Raw genomic sequence first — 23670 nt, forward strand, 5'->3', positions numbered from 1 at the left:
TTAAGTTCTAAATGAGCTTTAGTCTCTCTAATTTTTTCTACATGCCCTAGCAACCCCCTTAAATACTTCCTAAGAGATCTGACCCTCCTTCCAAAGATAATACATCCTCTTTTTATTCCTAAGTTCCTTTGAAACCTTGTTTCCTATCCAGGCTGGACATTTACCTCGTTAATTCATCTTTTAGCACGCAGGGATAGTCTGATGCTGTGCCCTCAAGATCTCTGTTTTGAAGCATGCCCACCTTTCCTGGGCTCCTTTGTTGTTAAGGCTGTTTCCCAAAGAGTTCTCTGAATATGTCTCCTAAATAGGCCAAAGTCTGCCCTCCAGAAATCAAATGAAAAAGTCTTACTGATGTTCCTCCTGATTTCACCAAATATCAAGAACTCTATAATTTCATGATCACTGTGCCCCAAACAGCCTCCAACCACCAAATCTCCTACCACCCCATCTCTATTTGCAAACAACAGGTCTAACCTCTCCTGGTGGGCTCGTTCACCAGCTGTGACAAGAAAGTTGTCCTCCACACACTCTAGGAACTTCCTGGATTGCCTCTTTTCTGCTGTATTAAGCTCCCAGCAGATGTCTGGTAGGTTAAAGTCACCTTCAAGAACAACGGTTGGTGATCCTGGAACATTCTCCAGCTGCTTGGAGAATAAGTTGTCTACTTCTTCGTTTTGGTTGAGTGGATGATAACAGACTCCCAGTAGGATGTCAGACTTGTTGGCTTTCCCCTTAATTCTTACCCATAGGCATTCAACTTCATTGTCATTATTTTCAATACTCATGGCACCAAGAGCCTCCCTAATATAAAGGGCCACCCCTCCACCTCTTCTCCCTTTCCTGTCTCTTCTGAAGAGCTTCTAGCCATCCAGTGCAGCACTCCAGCTATGAGAGTCATCCCACCATATTTCTGTGATGGCAATTACATCATAGCTCTGCTGCTTCACCATGGCCTCCAGCTCTTCTTGTTTGTTACCCATGGTGAATGCATTGGTATGCATGCACTTCAGCTGGGCTACAGATTTCACTCCTAAGTCAGGCTTACCACACTTGGCCTGCTTCCAGAGAGCCTAGCTGCATCCCTTTCCCCCTTCAAACTAGTTTAAAGCCCTCTCAGTGAGTTCTGCCAGTTCACAAGCCAAAATCCTACCTTTAACCAGAGAGATGAAGTTCATCTGGTTCCAGCAAGTCAGGTGCCTTAAAAGTTGCCCCATGATCAGAGAACCCAAATTCTGCTGATGACACAAACCCTTGAGCCACTTGTTGGTAATGTGGGCTCTCCTATTCCCTCTTGTAATTTGTCTCTGCTACCGAAGGGACTGACCAGAACAGCTCCTGTGCTCCTTCCTTATCGGCCACTTGACCTAGTGCCCTAAAGTCCCTTTTAATTGTCCTGACACTCCTCTTTTTAATCTCATCATTGCCAGCCTGGAGCATCAGCAGTGGGTAATAATCAGAGGGCCAAATCAGCTCAGGAAGTCTCTTGATAATATCCCATACCCAGGCCCCAGGGAGGCAGAAAATCTCTCTAGGGGATGGGTCCAGTCAACATATGGGGCCCTCTGTTCCCCTCAGAAGGGAGTCACCCACTACAACTATACCTCTTTTCTTTATGATGTTACAGGTGGTGATCCTTCTGACAGATGAAGCGTAATTGGGAAGATAATTTTCTTCTACATCATCTGGCTGACCCTCCTCATTCAGAGCCTCATATCGTTTCTGAAGTGACACCTGGGTAGGTGATGGGGGTCACAAGGAATTTTAATTACCTCCCCAATTAGGGACCCATTCCCACTCCCCTTCATCCAGCAGGTGTTCTCCTATTTTCTGATGGTGGAGGCCTTCAGAAAATCAGAAAAATATGGTGGTTCATCAAATATGCCACAGAGCCCGCCCAGAGTTTGCTCTCCAGCCTCTCAGTTTGCCCTGCAGTTGGTACAATCTCTGGCAGGGAGCAGTTTGACATCCCATGTGGTACAAGCTGTAATTTGTGATGTGCTAGTACACTGGGTTTGCCTGACAACTCACAGACTGGGAGTACTGGGTTGTACTGTGAGCATCATAACAGGGGAGACAGTCATGGAAAAGCTGAGAAACAGAGACAAAAGAGAGGAGGTTGTTGCCAAGTCAGCAGTGAAGGAATATTTCTGCATTACAGGATAGTGATGGAAGAAGAGGAATATTAGAGTGTGCTGTCTGTTCTCAGGGTCTTTTTTGGTTGTTTTTTTTTCTAAATTTGTTTTTGTTTTGTTTTAGCCACATATTTTGATCTGGGAAATAGGAAATACAGGAATAACATCGCTACCATGCTATATCATGAAGTCCATCATGTCAGCTTGCTTTTCCCCCATGGTATTTGCTCCTGCTATTTATCTCCTGTTTGAGCTGGGCTCACCTAGCAGGGCTGAAGACTTGTAGGTGGCTTGTTGCTTAAGGAACTTTTCTGGAACATGAAGAGAAAAAATGGATTCAAATCCTCCCCACAAACCAAGATGCTGGGAATATGACCCTATTCTAGAGACATCTCAGCATCTAAGGCCAGGGGAAAGTCCAAAGTCTGCCTGTTCTTAGTGATAATTAATGATAAATTATTTATGATAATTATTATGATTTATTATTATGATTATTATGATAATTATTATGATATTATTATTATTTATAATTTTAGTCAGTGCACTTTCTTTAGTCAGGGTTAGAAATGAATCCTTGGATGAGAGAGCATCATTAGAGCAAATCAAAGGATGAAACTATGAACAAAATCAGGGACATTTTAAATACCAATAAACAAGTACATCTCATTTTCAGTCAGTTCAGGTTATGTCTGGAGACCCCATGGCTCATTGGAAAGCTCTTTCTGAATAAAGTCACACTATTTATTGTTTTGAAACATCTCTGTTGGTGAGCACCTCGAGCTCGGGATGATGTACCTAAGGCATCATAGATGTCCGCCCAGACCTCGATGCAAAAATTGCTGATGGTACTGTGACCTGTGGCTGTCATCATCACAAAGAATTCATGTTACACATTATGAAGTGACATGACAAAGTATTTATTCAGTTGTCATTGTGTTATTGCACACTGTACAATGGAAGATGGGCATTCTCAGCAAAACATAATCTGTTCTTACCTTATAAGCCTTTTCAACATTCATTATTAACTTCAGAGTGCTGAACAATAAGGTATAGGTGAGGATTTGCTAAATAAACATTGATACTCAAAACTGTATCAGTTACAGTCCTTTATCTAAACACAGCCACAAATTGCATTGGGCTGGAGAACACTCATGAGAAATCTATACATCAATGCTTTTATAATATGCATCTACAGAATAATTAACACAGTAAATTAGCCCAGGGAGAGGAGATTTACCTCTTCTTCTTCCAGTCCAGTTAGATCCCAGAAGTAACTCAATCTCATCTGCAAACGCTTCCATTGTTCAAGGAACATGGTAGCTTTAAAAGAAATTAAACAATTTAAAAAATGATAAATCCAAAGCCTTGTGGTAAACATTTGTGTTACTTATAAGCTTCAACTGATATTTGAATCCCGTTATGCTAGACCCTTTAAAATTAAGAACTAAGAAATAGCCTCAGGCCCAATTTTAACAAAGAATTCAAGCAAAGCAGTGGGACAATAATTACTATCTTTTAAAAATAAAATACAGAAGGATGGAACATGGGTTGTCCAGAGCCACTGTTAAGGTCTTGTCAGGAAATGGAACTGAGCCCAAAACTCTGAGTATCCATGGACGACATCATCTCTCCTAATTCACCATGAAGCGTTCTGAGGTAGGTTTAGCCTGCTACTGAAATAACTAGGATCCCCAGCAAGATGTAGAAAGAGAGATTTTGAAATATATTACATGTAATATATTTCAATGTAAAAATGCTTTTTACTGTCAAAGACGTGGTGATTTTGCCCTAAAGGGCTGGCCTCTGGTTCAGCCTCCTGCCTCTCCTTTTTTTACTAATAAGAAGGAACAGATATTTTCCTCTTGTCCCATATTTACATATTTTTCTCCTGGCTGTCCTCTCATAATCGCTGTTAACTCAGTATAACCCTTTCCTAGTTGCTCCTAATTTATGGACTTACAGATTTATTAGAAAAAACACTTCTATATCTTGGGTTGTGGACAGGTATTTTCAGATAACAATATCAGTATCAATACTAAACTGGTACATGTCAACTAAAAACACCAAAACTCTACAAGTAAAGCTGTACCTATAAAACCTGGGGCACTGTTTTTCATTTTCTTATGCTTCACCTCACTTTTTCAGTGGGTGAAAAGTGTATTGTAAAAACACTGTTAGATCACAGCAGTGTTTATATCATTTTGGACATCTTGTAGATAACCCCACAAGACAGACAACAGTGGAGAATCCAATCAGCTTCTCTTGACTGCATCTACACTGTCAGATAACACTGAGAAAAGTGGGAAATCTGTGAAAATAACCTGGCTCTTACAAGTCATTATCTATCCCAACAGTTAGCTGCAAATATTTTCTTCACAGGTATTATCCCATTATATAAGAAATAAATATCATTTAAAGAGGGGACTGGCAGCACACTGAAAGTAAATCCAGCCATTAAGCAATGAAGTTGCTGTTTGTGTTCTTCCCTTTTAGAAGAGAAAACATATAAAAGCTTTGTTTAGCATGGTTTGAAAACTCAAGGGTTTTTAGATATCCTAAATACAAAAACATTTGGTTATTTTCTAGGGTGCTATTACTCATTCCACTCTCTTCTGTTATACAAAAGCTCAGTTCAACATTTAGCTCTATAAAAACGTACTTGGCTCGATGCAGTGGCTGCTCTGAAATCAGCACGTCTGAGCTGATTTACACCAGGAGAAAAACTAAACTGAGAGAGAAGGTTTGGATTGGATATTGGAAAGAAATTCTTCTCTGTGAGGATTGTGAGGCCCTGGCACAGGTTTCCCAGAGAAGCTGTGGCTGCCCCATCGCTGGAAGTGTCCAAGGCCAGGCTGGATGGGGCTCTGAGAAACCTGGGGTAGTGGAAGGTGTCCCTGTCTTTGGCAGGGCAGGTGGAACTGAATGAGGTTTAAGGTCCCTTCCAACCCATTTGGGTGATTTGTGATTCTAAACTACACACATTCACACTAGAAATGTGATAACATTTCTAGTTAAGGCATCTGACACTGAAATTTACACCAGAACCCAGTCAGCCAGGCATTACTGTGAATATGGACATTTGCAGCAGGACTGCTAGAATCACAAAGATACTTCATGAGGAATCAGGATCAACTACTAGAAGCATGATTCCTTTGGAGATATTAACCATAGGAAGCCTTCTGCCTTCTAAAGAATGGGAGAAGACAAACAAGACAAATTAATTCCTGTGCCCAATACCCTCACGAAATTAAGCCGTCCCAGATCACCACAGTTTGCTCTTTTAACTATACAGCTGGAATAGGTGTGTGAGTGAGCTCTGCCATTAAACAGATTGATCTCTAGATATAACCAGCACAGCCTCTAATAGTAGGGCAGCAAAATTTGATGTAATACTTAATATGAAAGCTGGGCAGAGTTAGTAAAGACTCCATTATTTTGCTTTGCTGCTTTTTGTGTGTGCCAGCTGTATTTTCTTGAACTGACAAGCTCAGTTATCATGGTCCCAAGAACAGACTTTTCTAATCTGTGGGAAACTTTTTGGAGGTCTGAAAGAATTGTGTTATTTTTATATGCCTTTTTTTAAAAGCAATGCATATGGAACTTTTCATCCTGTTCTGTTCCATAACAGGTTCTACTAATTTGTCTTAGTGCAAGGATATATCAACGTTTTCTTTTGCACCTTGCATTGCTGATACTAAAATACAATTTTTAGGGATGAGGTTCAGTGGCAATTGTCATTTGCATGGATGCCAGTTTACAGTAGAGTTTTTTGTCAGGAAAATTATATTTTATTTATCTTAAGCTTCACAGCAGCAGGTGACACTTAACCTGCCAGTCTACTCTGTAATCTGAAGTAATATAATGAATTCTTCTGAGAGTCTATTAATAATCCACTTTTTTCTATTTCTCAGTCATAATTCTCTCTAATGTTTGCTCTAGGGCTTCCAGGAACTAGTAAATAAATGATTCTTGCTTCCATGATCTGTTCTGTCTGCAAGTTCCTTAAAAAACTTCTGCTGTCCTCACCCAATGCCAAGCCACCAATCAGTCCTTTCTCAAACAAGCCGTAAAATCTTAATAGGCTTGCAAAGAATAACACGCTGGTTGCAGAGGGGTGGCTATAATAGAATAACATATTTTCTCAGTTTTATATTAAGAATGATAATCTCATTTTGGGAACAATGAATAGGGAAATAAAAAAATCATTTTACAGTAGCAATAACACATTTAACTTTACAATAAACAAGCTGTAGAGTAAAGGAGAGCATAACACCAGCAAAAATTCATGCAAGCACAGTATACATGCTTGCCAGGGCAGAGGTGAGGTCAGAAAAACAGGAGTAATACTACAATGCATTCATTCATGTTTATGAAGTGTTTTGATACCCTCATGGAGACAGGGATATTTGCCATTAAAGAAAAGCAAGCTTGTTGAAATGGAATATTCTAAAATATATTATAATTTAAATGATAGTGGTCCCATTGCTCTTGGAATCCCATAAAATTTTGATAAAATTATGTGACTGAATTGTCCCACAAGAAAGTGGGACCATGACTAAATTAGACCGTTTCAGCTGTTTGCACCGTACTAATCCTCAAATACATTCTGGTCCCAAATGCAGATGGTATTAAATGAGTGTGATATGTTGATGGAAAATGAAGAAAAATTAGCAAATACATGGCAAAGTTTAGAAGTGTCATTAACAGCACGATGTCCACTGTGGAGAAAATGGCCTCCGGATGTGCCAGGGGAGGTTCAGGTTGGACTTCAAGAAGAATTTCTTCCCATTGTCATTGGAAGGGGCTGCCCAAGGTGGTGATGGAGTCACCATCCCTGGAGATGTTTAATAAACAACTGAACATGGCACTCAGTGCTCTGGTTTAGTTGACAAGGTGAAGATCAGTCAAAGGCTGGACTTGACGATCTTTTATCTCCTTTCCAGACTTGGTAACTCTGTGATTCTAAACACAGCAGTAGAGGAAGAAAAAAAATATTTTTTCTTTTCTGAACTACACAACTCTATTTGTTCCAGGGCTTGCTGTTGATGGTGATATTTCTATCCCCAGTCTCAATACAGACAGCTCTCCCTGGACTTCTGAGGATTGCCAGCTTCCAAAAGCCATAGGGATCCCATTCAATCAAACAGCACTTTGTCATGCCATGAAAAGTCCAAATAGCTTGCAAAGCACTACTTACCCCAGAGAGCCATAAAGATGGAGAAGAAAACTGTGGCAGGGTTGTCAAATAAGTGACTCGCTCGAGCAGTGGCACAGGCAGAGCTGAGGTTCCAGTAATCACAGAACTTGTCACAGAGGGGGCACATGGTGAAGGCATTGCGTTGGTCACACATCTCTTTGCTGTGACAGACAAGGGCACAGGTTCCTCTGAGTATCCCAGCTCAGAAACTGTGGATGTGCAGTACTGATATCAAGCAGCACATCACAGCTATTACAAGCTGTCTGCAATATCTGTGGCCTGCCCTTGCAGAGAGCAGGAGCTGTGTGTTTCTTCAAGGTTCATTGACATGGATAGTAATTTTTTAAACCCTTATAGGCACCTTGCCAACAGGCAAATGATACAACACTCAACCAGACTGATCACTGCACTGTATTAGTGAGTTAAGGAAGACAACATCACTGAAGACAAGGTTAACCACACTAAAAAACCAAAATTCAAACACAAAAGTGGAGTTTGCCTTGCTGCAGTCAAGTTATGTGATTTGATACAGATCAGATTTAAATAACTGAAAAGAAAGACTGAAGTGGTCTCAAAAGAAATTCAGTGCTGTTGTCAAAATATGCATTTTTTTATATGCTGGCACAAAAATATGAGAGAAAATATTTTTTACAGATTTTAAGATCTTTACTTTTAAGATCTTTACTATCATTTAAACTCCGTCTTGTTTGCTATGTATGTATTCAGTTTCTAAAACTCTTTGAAAAAAACATTATCAGTATCACTTTAACAGGACAAACACTTCAGGGCTGAGAATGCTTTCACTATTTTCCATGAAGTTTGGATGTGAAAGCCTTTCACACCTGCTCAGTCTCACTTAGGTGAACTGAGTAGTGCAAAGTTCAAATGTCCTCGCCAGGATCATGAGCTGAGTTGGCACATTATTTCAATGATAGCTGGCATACGGTGATTATGATTGTTCCTATGTGGACCATCCCAAAATAGGTTTTTCCTTATGACTTCTAATGAAAAAAAGGACTATTCAAGTTCTATTATGAATATGTTTATATTATATAGTTTGAAAAGCATGCAGCTGTTTCCAGCTCTCATGTTGTTACAGTAATTCTCTATTTCAAAAGGCAGCAGAGGGTGCTGCAGATACATCTCAGCCATAAATTTCATTGCAGTTTAAATGTTAGTACAAGCTTTCACCCCGACAAGCACTAAGATTTATTCAGATCAAGCTAAGAAAACAGACCCTGCTTCTGATGTGGTGCTGTTCATCATTTACCTATCAGTAACCTTGTCCTACTGCAGTTTTTTTAAAAGCTTACAGTTCAGGGACTGTCATGAGTGTGATTAGCATACAAGTAACTGCAGTATCTTGTCTCCAGCAGAAGTCAAACACAGATAAGACACTGAATTTTTTCTTCCACTGGGAAGCAGACATTAACATGATGGTATCACTTTGGCAGTCTTTGTGTAGTATATTCCCCTCAGGACACACAAAACTCAACATTATTTTGTGTCTAGAAGGGGAATACTGTGAAGACCAAATATAGAATCACACAATGGGTTGAGTTGGAAAGGACCTTAAAGATCGTCCAGTTCCAACTGCCCTACCATGTGCAAGGGTACCTCCCACTATCCCAGGTTGCTCAGAGCCCCATCCAACCTGGTCTGGAACACTGCCACGGATGGGGCAGCCACAGCTTCTCTGGGCAATCTGTGCCAGGGCCTCACCACCCTCACAGGAGCAATTTCTTCCCAATATCCAATCTAAACCTGCTCTCTGTCAGTGTGAAGCCATTGCCCCTTGTACTGTCACTCCAGGCAGGCACTACAAGGCCACAATGAGATCACCCCAAAGCCTTCTCTTCTCCAGGCTGCACAATCCCAATTCCCTCAGCCTTTCCTCCCAGCAGAGCTGCTCCATCCCTCTGATCCCCTTGGTGTCCCTGCTCTGGCCTGGCTCCAGCAGCTCCCTGTCCTTGCTGTGCTGGGCCCAGGGCTGGATGCGGCCCTGCAGAGAGGGGCAGAGAGACAGAATCACATCCCTTGATCTGCTGGCATTTGCTAAGTCTTGTACTATTCTTCATCTTTCTTGTACAAATGATCTGATTTTAATGGGAATCAAATGTTTCAAGAGTCATGGACACTGTTGGCATTAATTTCGGTGAGTTTCATATAACAACTTTCTGATTGAGCAGTGAACTATGTGCACTCACAAAAAGCAAATTAGTATCTTAGAAAACAAACTCAATACACTGGACTCACTACACATTTCTGTTTCAGGAAGTGAGACATTGACCAATCAAATAAATATACACCCTTCAAATAGCTTTTCAATGCCTCTGTGTTTGTAATGCTCCCAGGGTTGGTAATTATACATCACTGTTCTTCAGACAACTAAAACCAGTTATTCTCACTACAGATTAATAAGAAAAAGCACAGTCTTATAATTTTCAAATAGCAAACCATGGATCACAGATAAGCTTACCTAGGAATGTCACTTTCAATGGTTAGACATCCATATAGAAATACAATAATCCCAACTACTGAAGATGGAATGAGGAATTCTGTGTATAAACCCAGCCATGCAAAATAAAGTCCTATCTTTTCTCCAAAATACTTCCTGAAAAAGAGGGAAAAAAGAAGAAGAAAAAGCACATGCCAAGGATATAATTTTAAAATGTGTTTTACAGCTACTAAACAGACTCAGAAAGTTAAAACACGAATTGTGAAAGACATGAATGAAAACCCTGCGAATCTTGAAGACAATAGGACCAATGAAGGGGATGATTTAGTCATTTGGCAACTTGGGCTTCTCTGTTTTGAGAAGTTAAAGATGGTCCTGGTTCATTCTCCTGAGCTGAAATTAAGCAAGTATCAGTGCAATACATAATATCTGTTCAGAGAAAATTGTGGTCTTTGCATCTCTTAAAAGAAGTCAGTGAAACAGCAGAAAACATTGGAAAATACTTGATGCCTCAGAGGAGCACAATAATTTTTGCCTCTCTAGTACTCCTGGATTCTGTTAGTGAGAGTCATAGAAATAACATCTATGGAACCATACTGACAACATCCTCTAGTATCTTAAAAGATGACTAATCTGGAACTGCTGCTAAAGGAGGAAAGTTTACTTGCACACTTAGCACTGGCTTTTCAGAAAGAATAATTTTGTCAGGTTAGCCCCTGGACAGGTGGTTAGAAAAAACAGTGTCAGTTCTGAGGAACAGCCCACTGCAGATGTTGATAAATAACTGGTAGAACTCAGCCCAGCATCTTCATGAATCACACTGCAAGAAGTAAACTAAGCATAGATGACCCTCACTGATCATTCTAATGTACAGTTAGGAGTGATTACAAATATTGTAAAACCCAAAGACCTTCATAGAACTCAAGAATTCCCCAAAATTTAGATAAAACCCAACAAGGTTAAAAACATTTCACAAGCCAGAGAAGAAGATGGACAGTGTTGTACAAAAAGCAGCTACAAAGAGAGCGCTCAGGGTACGGCATGGAGTGTGAGTCAGTGAGACATTTACACTTTGATAGAAGGAAAAAATTACAATAAAATCATGATATTGTGTCTAATAAAAGAAAGACAACCTCCTCATAAAGGCTGAGCACGATCCCAGTCTGAGATTTATTCTGATGCCATTTACCTTAGGAAAGTTTTATCCAAGTTCAGCACCCCAGGTTTGCATCATTCCTACTGAAAATGCTTAAATGAGATTTTTGGAGGCCCAAACTGAAATTTTCTACTCCAGAAGTTGGGTCTAAGGCCCAGACATGCCACAGGAGAGACAGAGCAGGAGTGCAACTATGGCAGAGAACCAAGGGACAGCAAGACAAGACTCCACAGTCACTTCCATCTCAGAAGAGGTGGATAAGGGAAGCAACAATGAGGGATTTTTATTGCTACTGATCCTGCTGTTGTTCTCACACCATCATAGCTGCAACTAACTCCACACTTCCAGGCTCTCCCACGGAAAACTGGCAGTGCAATCCTGCCTATTTGAGTTTTGCCTTCTTTGAGTGACTCTATTTCTCGTGTCTAACCAAACTTGCTTATGCTTTAGAAAGGATGCATGTAATCCTTAAGGAGAAAGCACAACAAAAGCATTTTGAGGAGATACACAGACAACATTATCTTTAGTATGAGGGGATGCCATCCAGAACCTGGGAAATTTTACGAATCTTCAAGGAAAAGAGTACAGCCCCTATACCTGATGCTGCAAGGTACCCTAAGCCACAAACCGTATGAATTATCAAACAGAACAAGTGAAATCATCACAGCATGGCTTGATTAGCACCAAGTTAAGATTTGAAGCACCTTGGGACAATGGATGAACAGAGAATACAAGGAAATATTATATGCTATAGCATATTTTATGAAGTGATGAATATTTGTGTTGCAAATACAAGCCATATACTGTGAGACTGTCCTCTAGCCTGGCACATGTCAGGTAATTTTGGTGGTAATTGTAAGAAGCTTTCCTTTTTTTTCACATTTGAAAATAAATATTTATTTTTTATGTTATATTTTTATGTTATGTTTTTATTTTAAAAACATAAAAACATGTTTTATGGTTTTATGTAAATATTTTATTTATGTTAGTATACTATGTTGTTATTATAGTTTGTTTAACACACACATTTTAATACACATTTTTTAATATGAAATGAGAGAAGGCATAATTGATTGAAATATGGAACTAACCAGAAGGCCTAAAGGTTTTCTTCAAGCCTCTTGTGTGAGCCAACGAACAGCAGCAATGGTGTTGGAACAGCACAGGATAGAGGGAAAATCCATTTGCTCTCAAGTTTCCTCCTGACTGAGAAATGACAACCTCAAATTTGACACTAAAGCAGGAAAAGGAGGACCAGACGGAGATTATCCTGATTATATCTTCTTACTGCTTCCTTGTTTGTTTGTAGAAATGGGCAATGGGCACAGCTAGTAAAGTGTTTCAAATAGGTCAGAGCAGGCACAAAAAAATTGTCCAAAGTTGTTCAAAACTCTCTGTTCTTCTGACAAAGGGCCATAGATTAGCACAGAAAGAGTTCAAATGCCAGCAGCACTAAAGAGTACCTGATCAGGGTCAGGAAAGTTGAAGTTTATGGCTCAAGAGGCTTCCCTTTAAATTTTTAAGCCTTCCAGGGAGAAATGTGACCTGTAACCTATGAAGCGAAGTGTTGCTATTTGTATCCACGCCAAAAGAAAGTGAGAAGAGCTCAACAATGTCCTGGCAGTATGGAAAAAATGCAGTTGCTAAAAAGAAAACTGCACTGTGTTTTGTGACTTAACTGTTTTGAAAAATGAAAATAATTAAGGTGTTGTGCCCAAGCTCAGCCCACCAATGTGCTAGAAAGTGAAATAATCTAAGGAGAAGTAATGACAGAGCTTGGAAACATAATGAACAACTTAGATGTGAGCTTATCAAGTCAGAAGAACACAGGATATAGACATGTCTTTTCTGTGACACATTCCAAGAACTCAACTCTGGTTCCTCTGAATAGCAGTCATGGTGTGCAAACACCTGTGACCCCCTGTATCAACATCTACTGCAGCTGCTGCTGGATTCAGTAGTAAATGAACAGAGGGGGGAAAAAATGTGCTTCAAGGGTAGAGGATTATGTAAGGCAAGAAAAAGTATTTTTACAAGTTTTTACATGTTTACACCAAGAACTTGGCCTGTTCTCTCATTTACATTGGGATAAAACCAGTCTGATTTTATTATCCTACAGGAATTATCCACGACTGATGCTGGCATGGCAAAAGAGGAGAATTGAGACCAGAGTCTTGCCCTGCCTCAGTAGCTAATTCACACATGACTCACATATATCCAGGCAAAGCTAAGAACTAATCCTTTCCAAAGTGCGCTCATGGATACTACAGAATGTCACAAAAAAAGTGTGCGCTGGCACAAAGGAAAATGCCCCTTTATATACACATATTCCATGGAGGCGGGGGTTATTCCCAAACTAAAGGGCAAATGGCTTTGATAAAGAATATGTAGTTCTCCTATCAAGAGCAGCACCCAAGGCTTTTCTTATGTATGTTGATATATCATAAGATGAAATTTTGTGCTTCTCATTTTAGAAGACTTTATAAAGGCTGGTTAAATGACCACCTACCAAGTACTGAGTTCTCATGAACAAGAATCATGTCTTTCAATAAAGATTTGGTCAAATTACCCATAACTCCTGAACAAACTGAACAAAAGCTGCTCTTCCAACAGATGATCAGAAACAGCACTAAAAAACTCGCAACAGCAACAACAACCACCTGTAGAAAGTGTATTCCCTCCCAGAATTAGAAGTGCTGAAAAGGTCACAGCAGAAACATTGGCTTGGTTCCCTCTGCTTTACCCATATAACACTTAAACCAGACATCTGCAATGCACTTTGGTCTGTCTGGTTGCAAAACCAACATCAAACAGAATAACTGATTATTAAACCCTCTGCTCGCACGTTGGTCATAGTGCTCCCATGCCAAGTTGTGCAATTTATAAATAGACTAAGGTTTGGGGAAGGGGGGGGAGAAAGAGAGAAGGAAAAAAACCCTTCCGTTTTGACTCTGTGAAAACAAGTGTGGGTACCTGGAATGTGAACAAAGCATGTGGTGCGTGACACACACTGGAAAGAACTCTGGAGATGTTCAGGAACAAAGCTAAAAAAGCAAGGAAAAGGCATTGTGGACACTGAGTCACCTAACCAGGAAATCGGTGCAGAACTCTTCAGTTTTTAAATTTCCACAGCCCACTCTAGGCCAACTGTTACTCCATGTCTCCATTTCATTCCATCAGCCTTTTGGTGGAGGAGCCATTTAGATGCAATAGTTTCTATGCAAAACAAAACTGATTTACAGCTGCCTCTTAGGTAGGTTTCCCCTGTGCAAATGGTCACACATATATCTAATGCCTTCAAAATAAACTTATTTGACAGTTTGGTGGTGAAATTCTGGTGTTTCTGCAGTAGGAGAGGAGGAAAAGCAGTTTAGTTTCATGTCAGAACATCTTTACTGCCAAGGCTATTTTAAAACTTTTTTTCCCTGTCCAGGTGCATGTTCCATCTCTGACCTGAAGCAACAGCCCCCAGGAACACAATTTATTCTTTCAGCAATTTTGCAACCAGAAGAAAATGAACCATTATGCCGCAGGTAGAACTATGACTACCCTTAGAAAGTGAGGAGCAATTTCTAACACATGGTAAGTTCAAAACAGAGGTGTTTCATTTGATTCTGAGATAATAGTTCCCACCATTCGAAGTTTCCATCTCAAAACTGAAGACTTCTTTCAGAAAGACTGCTGGAGTATATAGAAAGCCCCAGTTACTACAAGACAATCAGGAACATTGCTGAACACCCCAAGATTTCACTCCAGGTAGAGCTGCCTATGTCCAAACTTTTCTGGATTTGCCATTCTTTCTTCGCTTGGAAATTTTCTCAGGGCAAGATTCAAGCATTTATTACAACCATCTGGGACACCTGGGTGGAATCACTGCTCAGCAGCAGCACTGAGGCTGATGTGCATTCAGAGATCATGGAGATTTCCACCAGGGTTGTGCCTGACAGCACATATTCCATCCAAGGAATCTCAAGAAGGAACATATCAGTGCTAAATCCAGATACTCAGAGAGTGCACCAAATGGAGCAATATGGAAGCCAAGAGAAGATCCTGGCAGAAGACAATACTTTTTTAATTAAAATTTTAAGAGTGGGAAAAATAACAACTACAGAAGCTCAGACAAACTGCAATGCATCTGAGTTTGAGGTAGGAAAGAAAATGTCCTTTAGAAAGGCCAACTGGTTCTGCATACAGAAAACAAAGAAAGGAGACTTCGTCCAAGGTAAAAGCACGTTTTTCCCCCTTATAATGGGCATAAAAATCAAGAATGTCCAGTAGAGATTGATTAAAAGTGTGGTTTTGAATGGATTTTAGAACCTGAACCTTTTCCCCTGAAAACAGAATGAAAAAATGTGCCACCACAACCATTTAATCAAGCCATTTTCATTGAAGTTCTTGTTTGAAAACATTACCCAACAAATATTTGCCATTAGGGCATATATTTCCTCCAATGGTACAAAAGTTTGGAGTCAAACTTACCTAAATTACAGATATATTTATCTGTAATTTACCTTTCTGATATATTTACATATATATCATACATAAATATATTACAGATACATTTATCTGTAAAATACCTTTCAAGGCACTATGGAATTTTAATTGTGATTCCTTATAGGAGAAGAAAAAATTCCTCTGACAAAATACTGCAATGGACTCCAATACTGCAAAAAACTCCAACTCTTCGATGGAGAGCAGAAACTGCAAATTTTACTTAAGAGGTAAAACTATGTTTTTTCTTTGTTTTTTTGGCTTTTAAGAAAAATAACTCTTCAGCAGAGTAGCAGGGAGAAGCTGATGTTGTGGAGGAAGGGAATATTCAAATTCTCAAATTCTAGTGGATTAAACAACCCAGGGGAAATATTATTATTATTTTTAATAATAATAATTGATGATGATGATAATAATAATAATAATTGATAATAAGTCAGGATTTGTGTATTAAATGCAATTTAAAATAGCAAAAGGACAAACCTTGAAAATAAGTAAAACTAGGACAAGCCATTCTAAGCCTCACAGATTCACAAACCTTATGCTTCCATTCCAAGAAATTGTCAGAATACAGCTGAAAGTGCATAGCTTGTGGTGATGGATTATAAACTGAAAAAAGCCTTTGTTTACTGACTGTAGGAGAAAGAACAATAGAAGCATAATAAGTAGACATGTAATGTATTTGAGACAGAAATTAACGCTGACAACTGCCAAATGGATAAGCAAACAACACGATGCTGGGTAGTCAGAGGAACTCTAATTGTATTCTCCTCTCTGTCTGGGACAATACAAAACCTCAGAACAGCTAAGTGTCTGATTACATTATTGTGTTGATGTTTCCTGTCATGTGCTTAGTATAAAAAAAGTTCTAAATGTCCCAGAGCCTGCAGAAACCGCAGTGCACCGTGCTCAGGGAAGGCATTTTCAACAGGAGCAACACAGTGTCACATCCAAGAATTCATGCGTAAGACAACCCATGGACACTCTGCCTCTCCTCACCTTTCTTTTATTCATTCTCTTTATTTAGCATTTTTTAGAAAGTCAGCAACCTTCCTAACCTGGAAAATTAAAAATCCATGGCTACTTGAGGCTAATTCAAAGAGAATGAAAGTCAATCAGCGCTCACCTGTGTGGAAGGAAGTTTCATTTTATAAACAACTCAGGGCACCAAGTGACTCTCTATATAAGAAGCAATTCATTCAGTTATACAGATAATATTTTCTCTATAAGAAACAAATACAAATAAGGAGTAACTTATTTCATGTGAATCAACCTTTCTTTCAGGAAAGGAGGTTACTTAGTCTTTTACTTCCTATTTTTTTAGTACCTATTACAACTTGCTTTTCTGCCTTTTTGTACTTGAACAAATGTGAGGTCATTGCATCTCATCACTTCTCTAATCTCCATCACTTCTCTAATCTCTATATTCTCTAGAATCTCCACTTCTCTATTATCTCAAGATAATTTTCGTGATTTTATTAATCTCATTTAACAAGAGTGAGAACCTCAAATACTGGCATCTTTTCCTAAATATCTTTCACTTGTAATAACTAATATTTCATGAGAGTTTTCTTGCTTTTCAAGTTAATATAGCTAACCCTTACTGCAGAGCCTGAATTCATCTCATGTATTTATTTTAGTAAGTAGGTCCTTGTTAGCACTTGCACAGTGTAACTGCTGTCAGATAGACACTGTCTGGTGGCTAATAAGCAGAGGTATCATTTCCAATTAAAAACGAGTATAAAAAGTTATCTTTCAGTGACCTTGGTGTAAGGGGATTGAGTCAGGGAATACTGAAGCAAACTGGAAATCCATATGTCTGTAGGTCCTGATGGAATGCACCCACGAGGGCTGAGGGAGCTAGCAGATGTCATTGCAAGGCAGCTTTTGATAAACTTTGATTTATGGTGGCAACTGGGAGAAATGCCCAAAAGCTGAAGGAAAACAAATGTGACCCCCATTTTCAGGAAGGACAAGAAGAAGAACCTATGGAACTACAGGCTACTCTACCTCACTCTCATTTGTGCCCATCAACTCTTGTCACAGGAGACAGCTGAAAAGAGCCTGGTTCCATCCTTTTCATACGCCCTGCTCAATATGGCATAAAAAAATCTTAATTTTTCTGCTCTCTGTACTGACTGTGGAAGATTTGCAATATTGAAAGCTTTCCTTAAACTTGTGTTTTCTGGGCATAATTTTTATGTGGTGCCCAGTTCTTGATCTCTTCCCTTGTGATCCTGGTTTTGTCCAATGTTACTGGATCAGACAAAGCCATGGTCTGTCCTAATATAACTTACAGATAGAGAGGATCCTCATACAAAAGATCTTAGCATAAGTGAATACCCTTAAACCAGAAACAGGTTGGTCTTGACCCCTGGTCAGCACTCAGGAGTCAGAAAAGAACTTTCTCTCTGCCCAGTAAGCCATAACCAGAACCTTCTACAGAGATAAGACATTAAGAGCAGCTCTACAAGAAAAGTAAGCAGACCTGTAGCCACCCAAATACAGCAACTTTTTTCTACTCCCTGCAATTCCCAGCCACATACACCTCTAGATTCCTACAAATATTCACATAGGTAAATAGTTAAATGTGCACAACTTCTGTTTCCAAATGTATCACCTCTGTCTTTTCCTTCTCTAGTTTGAACGAAGAAACTTCAATTTCCTATCAAAATACACTGATGTCACATCCAAAGACACATTTTGGGTGAGACCTTTCAGTCATGTCCATTCAAAAATGTAAGTTTCTGGCTGTGAAATTTAGGCATCATTCAGGCAATACTGAACTTAACCTGAGACAGTTCTTAACACGATGAAAACTGAATTCTAGCTGCCTACAAAACTCCTCAGTCAAAGGGGGAGATCCCAAGAAGTTGTGCAGCAACCTCAGTCATCTGAGACTTGACTTTGCAGTCCTGATGCAGATATACACACCTCCTGCTCAATCTAGCTTTTGGAAATCCCACTGCAGGAGGAAGGAATCTGGGTGGTAATGAGGATCCTGGTGCTCAGACAGTGATCTGAAGCCTGGGAATGATGTTTACCAGAAAGCAAGGATCTGTTTTTCCTCACCACTACAATCCAAACCTACTGGTTTAAAATTCCATCTCTCATACAAGCAACAATAAATAAGAACAAGCCCTTGCCAAAAGAGACAGAGAGAAGCACTTCCTACAGGACTGGCAAAGTCTGTGAAATGCAGAGCTGTAAGTAAATCATCTCACTCCAGTCACAGGCCTGTATCCAGCAGAATAATTCAACACAAATTCCTTGGTGATTTATGCACCACAAGTAAAACCCCTCTGCTTTGCAATAAACAATGGCTGGAGCACTTGGGTAAGGCCTTTGATGAGAGGTTCCAGTGAGGGGAGGGAAAACTTCCTACAACTCAGCTGAAAAGAGCTGCCCTACCATCAAACTCCTAAAATGCAAACCATTTTCATGGATCCATGAAAATAAAGGCCATTCATAAATAAACTGGAGTTGTGGGGAGTAATGAGATCATGGAAAGGGAAAAGAGATATAATTATGGGGAAAATGTTGATTTTTCACAAGCTCAGACTCTGGTCCAGAGTCCCACATGCTTCTGGCCCCCTCCAGGAAGCTCTCTGCTGTAAAATCTGGCAGGAGGGACATCAAGGATGAGTGTATGCTGGCACAGCACTTCCCCCTGCACCTAGAGCTTTAATGATGACAAACTGCAAGCTGGACTGATTTCACGCTGGGAAGGAATCTTCACTATAGAGATTCTTGGAACTATAAAAAGATGTTGTCCTCAAAATGCAGTAGGGTAACAGCAGAAGATATGCACTGTATTACTTGAACAATCTGCTTATATATTTCCTTAAAGTTTTAAAGTGAAATTGTTCTGCTTTAGAATAGAAATAAGTAATATGCAGTGTGTTCTTATTTGGTGAAACCTTACTTACTCAGAGCCGCATTTCCTTTCCAAAAATATTTGTTTCTTCTTACAGCCCAAAGCAGTCCACAAAGCCAGAGAAGAATATTTTTACAGATTAAGGGACAGGAGTAAATGGAATTGTTGGTGAATATTATAATGGTCCTTTATTTCCTTTTGTTATGAAGAACTTCAAAATTTTCCAAGACTGACTGTGCAGTTAAATTCCCTGAGGATTACAGACTTTAGAAGAGAATCCCCAGTCTGTACCAAGAGTGAGTATAACAAATATGTGGTTCCTGTCTTTGGTGTAAATCATCTGGGAAATGGCAACAACTGTGTGGTCAGAGAGAAGGTCCTGAAGCACCAGGAATAACCTATAATAATTCTACAGTGCCACATCTAATCTTCCAGCATAGACACTTGAGTTAAAGAATGACTTTCAGTTGGCATTCCTACTGAATAAGAGCGAAACAGTAATAGTTAAATATATGTTGCATGCTGTATTTAAAAATTAGCAGGGCACTTATTGAAAACAGCGGGCAGGAAAGCCTGTAAGTAAAAAGGAAGTTGCTTCATCTGTCCATCAAAGCCTGAATTTAAACTTAAGTTACACCAGAAAAAAAAAAAAAAAAAAAAAAAAAAGTTGAGTATAATCTAAGTAGTCTACGAAAGGAAGGTCACAGTAAATAACCAAATAGCACAAATGTGACTGATGTCTGCTAAGGGAAAAAGTATCCCCATCAAGGCTGAGCTCAGATACCCCCATGGCACAAAAGTGAAGAAATCCACTTCACCAGCAGAAAGAGAGGGGTGGCCATTCTCCAGGTACATCTACACTAAAGCTCTAACATTACCCAGGGAAAAAAAACACATTTATTTTAGTGGTAATAGTCAAACTTGCAGTCAAGCGAAATATGGAAGATAAAAGCAAGAAAAGTCATCTCTGAGAACAGACAATCAATTGCACATGTTTGGTCTTCTTTATGTTTCTCACAGAAGTTTAAACCATAGGATTTCTATGAAATCATATCAGCACAGTGAAACATTATAATGGAGACAGCAAAATACAAATTAAGATGGAGTGTAAGCAGATGCACCTCTATTTTTAACTCAGCTGAGCTGTCAGGTCTGCTAAAACTCAAGAATTCCTCTAGCCAGTGACAGTTTAGTTTAACACTGGTAATATTTACCAACAACACAGCAGGGTGCTGTAATCTCATTCTGAGTTCACCTGTTCCACTCAGGAGCTTGTCCACAGTAACTGCCATAAAAAAGGTACATAAATTTTGCACAAAACTTTTGAAGCAAAAAAGGAGGAAATTTCAAAGCCTTGCAGAACCATAGTAGGATTTGATGGCCTCACTTCCACCTGCCATTTTGCAACATCTTGCAACATCTTGCTCCCAATAAGGAGTAATTCCTCTCACATTAAAAGTTAGTGCTTTACTCTTTGAAAAACTACGTGCAGTACTTCAGCTTTAGCTCAAAATAGAAAAAAATATTTTACAAAGCTTATTGGCTATCCATATTACCAACAGCAGCTTTTGCAGGCAATCACATAGGGGTAGATCATATAATGAAAATGGTTAGAGTTTGATTACTCAAAAGACAAATGGTAACAACTGTCATCTTTCTTATACTACAAACTATTTTAAAACAGATATTTGTTGAGGGTTTTTCTTCCTATTTCTTAATATCTTCATTCATTTCTTCCTAAGTAGACATCTTATAAAAGAATATTTCTAGTCAGCTGTTTACTCAAATTTTTTTTTCATTACTTGGTGCTTATAGTACAAACAAAATATGATACAACAAAAATTGTTTTGCCTTTCTTTTAATTACTGTGGTAAATCCATAAAAATCATGACTGGTTTGTTTTGTCTTATTTTAGAGCCAACTTCTTCCATGTTTGTAAAGATAAAATTTATAAATATACAAAAGAATACCCCACTGGGAACACATGTGGATGTGTTCAGATGAATAAAACTTGTAAAATCAGGGGTAAAAAAATCAAATCAATCTCAAAACTGTCAAATACTTTCACACTGATTCATGATACGAATACCATCTTCTGATTATTTGCCAGATTTTGTAACCATACCCTCCAAAAAAAATTCACCAATGTAAATGGCAATTCCTCTCCTTTGAACAAGTCAATACCTAAAAGACCCCAAAAAGAAGTATGACATTCTTCCAGGAATAAGCACTATCCAAACGCATAGGTAACAATGGGGGTTAAATGGATTTTTGTTATAGTAAATTATTATCAGAGCCACAAAAAAAAGCAGTGGGGATATTATTTTCAGTGTTCTGATCAATCCAAGGTTTCATTTGCTGAAGTAAGTGGAAATGAATTAATCTGCATCACCTCAGTACCAGGTCCCTTGGTGTTTTATGCATGTCCACATTACCTTATGAGATCAATAGGCTGAAACTTGTAAAACACTCCATATCTTGCCCATTCTTGATACAGCAGCTAAAGACAGAAAAGAAAGAAAGAAAAGAAAGAAAAGAAAGAAAGAAAGAAAAGAAAGAAAGAAAGAAAGAAAGAAAGAAAGAAAGAAAGAAAGAAAGAAAGAAAGAAAGAAAGAAAGAAAGAAAGAAAGAAAGAAAGAAAGAAAGAAAAAAGAAAAAACAGTCTGAGAATTAAATTGAAAAAAGTTATCACTTATGTTTTCACAAAAATCATCTAAGAGCTAAAAATATTTGCTGCACTCCTGGGGCTGATAAACCCAGTAGAACCCATACAAAACCCACTTGTGTTCCCATGCTGGGGACATAAGGCCACATATGCTGCTGGACATGCAGATTCCCCCCCCAGCTTACAGAGAGCTCAAAGGAAGGACCAGATTCTACAGAAACTTTTTGCAGTGGGAGGAATCCAGCTGGATTAGGAGCGGGGATAAAAGGAAACCTTGCAAGACTTGGGGTAGATTGACCACAACACACTCAACTGCAACAAAGTCAACGGCAAAGAACTTGGGATAGACTTGCTTATTCCCTCTATGATTCCCATGATTTATGGGACACAACTTCACTGAAGAGGATTGTCCAGGCTGCCATAAGGGTATTTTCATATGAATGTTTGTTCTTGCTTGTTCAAAAACACCCCTTGCCATTACCCCCAAGCATTACCTATAAAATGTTATTTATTTTCATAAATAATCATACTAATAAATACATTCATTCACATATATAAAAGAAGAAAGTTAAAACTATTACGATCCTAAAACTCCCCAAAGACTTCCTTGAACACAGCTACAGAATGGAATTTGAAGAGCAAAAAGAAAACTCTGTCTAAAATAGCATTCCATTTAGGAACAGGTACTTTCTGTAAGTTTATAGGAATTTTCTGATCTGCTTCTAATAATAGGGATGCTGCTCTAGTATATGATGACAGTGGAATTCCCAGGTGGGTTACAAAGCCCTAATGGACTTTTTTAATGTCAAACATAGAGACAGCAATGAAGGGTTAAAAGTTGCCAGTGGGCCAGAAACTTAAAGACTAAACCAGTGTTAATACTTATGGTGAGTTATTACCATTCTGCTGCTCAATACCATTCTTAAAAAGACTTTTTTTTTTTAGAGCAGAAATCACACTGAAACTGGGAAATTCCTTTAGTCTTAGAAAAAACTGAAACCCTCTCAGTGTAAGGTTTCCATAGCAGATTTCTAATTCTTGTAGGATGGGACAAAAGTGTTGTGTCAATGTTCATTTTCTCCAAGGAAATCCTGAATAAGGTTGATAAGGATTAACCTTTTATGCTATAAACTGGTACATAAACCTTAATTACTTGTGCTGCCTTATTGGCTTAAGTACTCCATAAGTACTGAGTTCATATTTGGGGTTTTTACAAGAGAAAGTTGAATTCAAAGATACAGATAAGTTAAAGAGGGCAAAATAAAAGAGGGTAGAAGAAAAAAAAAGTTTAAAAATGCCCTCCTTTCTTTTAAACCTGATCAGGGTTCTTCAGGAAATTAAACACTGAGACTATTAGATTCAGATAGAAAACAGATGATGTTATGCATAGGAATACTACAGAAGATTCAAGACCTAGGCGGAAGGGACATATGTGAATAATCAATGAAGTATTTCTGGAAAGAAGCTTTTATGTTTTTAATACTTAACACTTCATAACTGAGCCTAATAAGCAGAATAAAAAGAGGGCAGCACAAAATACAACTAGTAGAGGGAATATTTTTCCAGATACAGGTCCTTCTGGGCCCTCTTCCCCCCCATTCCACAGTACCCAATTTTCCTCCATTGACTGATGTTCATTTAGTGTTTTCCTCTAAAATATTTGTTTTCCAAAATATCTGTTTTCAGTAATCTGT

At 38.9% G+C, this 23670-nt stretch overlaps 1 protein-coding gene across 1 annotated transcript in view; it reads right to left on the reverse strand.

Annotated features, from left to right (window-relative positions):
- Positions 1–23670, reverse strand: part of ANO2 (anoctamin 2) — a 148291-nt gene that overhangs the window by 89469 nt on the left and 35152 nt on the right. Inside the window, exons 9-12 of the mRNA XM_064730944.1 lie at positions 21747–21811; positions 9809–9943; positions 7330–7490; positions 3370–3452 (exon numbers count right to left, since the gene is read on the reverse strand). Of these exons, the coding sequence (XP_064587014.1) occupies positions 3370–3452; positions 7330–7490; positions 9809–9943; positions 21747–21811 (444 nt within the window). The remainder of the gene's footprint in view (positions 1–3369; positions 3453–7329; positions 7491–9808; positions 9944–21746; positions 21812–23670) is intronic.

Source organism: Zonotrichia leucophrys, chromosome 1A (genome assembly GCF_028769735.1).
Source record: "Zonotrichia leucophrys gambelii isolate GWCS_2022_RI chromosome 1A, RI_Zleu_2.0, whole genome shotgun sequence".
NCBI classification, from domain to species: domain Eukaryota; kingdom Metazoa; phylum Chordata; class Aves; order Passeriformes; family Passerellidae; genus Zonotrichia; species Zonotrichia leucophrys.